Below are 1,982 nucleotides of genomic sequence, written 5' to 3'. Positions count from 1 at the left end.
AACAAAGATTTATATTTTTGATATTTATTTTATATATTTAAATGCCATTTAACAAAGAAAAATCAACCAAAAAAATGAGTTTGTCACCTCTGACACGCGTGTCATAGGTTCGCCATCACTGGCCTACACTGTGCCGAGGCCCCTCCTGGCTGGTGAGGGACAGAGGGCCGCTCACAGAAAGCTGCCTGTGCCTCTGACGGCATTAAGTGGGAAAGACCTGTTTGCCCTTACGTTTTAGAAAAATGACTCGGGCAGAAAGTGTAAAGGAGAAGCAATGGGAGGGTCGCCCAGTCCTGGAGGTAGTCATCCTCCTGAGAAATGCCAGTGCCGGGCTGGGCTGGGCGGGGCGGGGCGGGGCAGGAAGGGGGTCTGGAAGTGAGGAGGTGCCGGAAGGGGAGGCGTCTCGGCCACATGCAGGTTCCTGCCTGGGCGCTGGGTGGACAGAGGATGCTGCCATTACTCCTGAATGAGTTTGAAGCAGTATTTGTGTTAAGAGCTTTTATAATGTGTTTTTAGATCTTTTCTGTTTGCTAATATCACTGGGTATCTCACATACACTGAGGCTCTCTGTGCTGTATGACATGCATTTTTAATGAGGCCTTTGTGAGGTGATGAAGGTAACTGAAGTATCGACCTTTTATAAAATAAACAGGAGCTTCTTCAGGAAGAAACACGCCAGAAGCTGAACCTGAGCAGCCGGATCCGGCAGCTGGAGGAGGAGAAGAACAGCCTGCAGGAGCAGCAGGAGGAGGAGGAGGAGGCCAGGAAGAACCTGGAGAAGCAAGTGCTGGCCCTGCAGTCCCAGGTGTGTCCTCAGGAGGCGGTGGTGGCCTGGAGTGCGTGTTAGCAGCTCGTGTCCCCGCTGTGCTGGGTTGCTTCAGCTCACGTGGGACCGTTAATTAGGTTGCACTAAATAAAGCCCATTAAGTGGTTTTTCTTTGACCCACCAAATGCCGATGCTCTGCTGGCTCTGATATTGGAAGCATTGAAATTAAAGACACAGGCCCTGGCCAATGTGACTCAGATGAATGGGCGGCGTCCGCGCACCAAGGGGTTGCTGGTTCGATTCCTGGTCGGGGCACGATTCCCAGTGGGGGCCGTGTAGGAAGCAGCCAGTGGATGTTTTGCTACCATATCGGTGTTTCTCTCTCCCCCCCACTTCCTCCCTCTGAAAAGCAATAAAAAAATATTTTTAAATAAAATAAAGACACAGGACTGTGTCACCTATGTAAGGTTTTAATCCCATCATCACTTTGTAGATTATTAGCTAAGAAATTAAGTTACCGTCTGAGATTAACTTGCTCAAAATCAAATAGCATTGATTTGTTATTTCTTCCCACAAAATACTGAAAACACGTTTTTTCTTTCTTCCTCAAATGTGAAAATCAGTTGACTTCTTCACTATTGATCTTTTTTTCTTGACGTAAAACCTAGTTGACTGATACAAAGAAGAAGGTAGATGATGACTTGGGAACAATTGAAGGTTTGGAAGAAGCCAAAAAGAAGCTTCTGAAAGACGGGGAGGCGCTGAGCCAGCGCCTGGAGGAGAAGGCGCTGGCCTACGACAAGCTGGAGAAGACCAAGAACCGCCTGCAGCAGGAGCTGGACGACCTGATGGTGGACCTGGACCACCAGCGCCAGATCGTCTCCAACCTGGAGAAGAAGCAGAAGAAGTTCGACCAGGTGGGTCTTGCTCTGCGTCCCTGTCTGCCTGGCTCCAGGGCCAGTGCCACCGGCCTTTCCTCCGGGCAGCGCTCTCGTCCTATTTTAGTTTAAAATAGTGTTTTCCTATTGGGAAGCAATATACACGTACAGAAAAATAGGAAGAAGCGGCACAGGAAAGGGACGCCCATAATCTCGCAGCCGTGTTCTCAGCAATGGGTCAGACATGGTGGGCGCGTCCACGCTGCTTTTGACCTTGTTTGTAACCTTTCCCGGTGCCATTCCGTGTAGCTGCTGGCAGAAGAGAAGAACATCTCTGC

The 1,982-nt window shown here is 49.4% G+C and overlaps 1 protein-coding gene across 1 annotated transcript in view; it reads left to right on the top strand.

The window, feature by feature from the left end:
* MYH10 (myosin, heavy chain 10, non-muscle) overlaps positions 1–1,982 on the top strand; it is a 141,703-nt gene that overhangs the window by 123,943 nt on the left and 15,778 nt on the right. The window contains 4 exon segments of the mRNA XM_015562590.1: positions 653–805; positions 1,435–1,683; positions 1,954–1,977; positions 1,979–1,982. The exon segment at positions 1,979–1,982 is cut by the window's right edge and continues 191 nt beyond it. Coding sequence (XP_015418076.1) covers positions 653–805; positions 1,435–1,683; positions 1,954–1,977; positions 1,979–1,982 — 430 coding nt within the window.

This window comes from Myotis davidii, unplaced genomic scaffold (assembly GCF_000327345.1).
Source record: "Myotis davidii unplaced genomic scaffold, ASM32734v1 scaffold37, whole genome shotgun sequence".
NCBI lineage: Eukaryota > Metazoa > Chordata > Mammalia > Chiroptera > Vespertilionidae > Myotis > Myotis davidii.
Note: the sequence above shows the minus strand (reverse complement) of the source record. Positions and strands in the feature narration are given on the sequence as shown.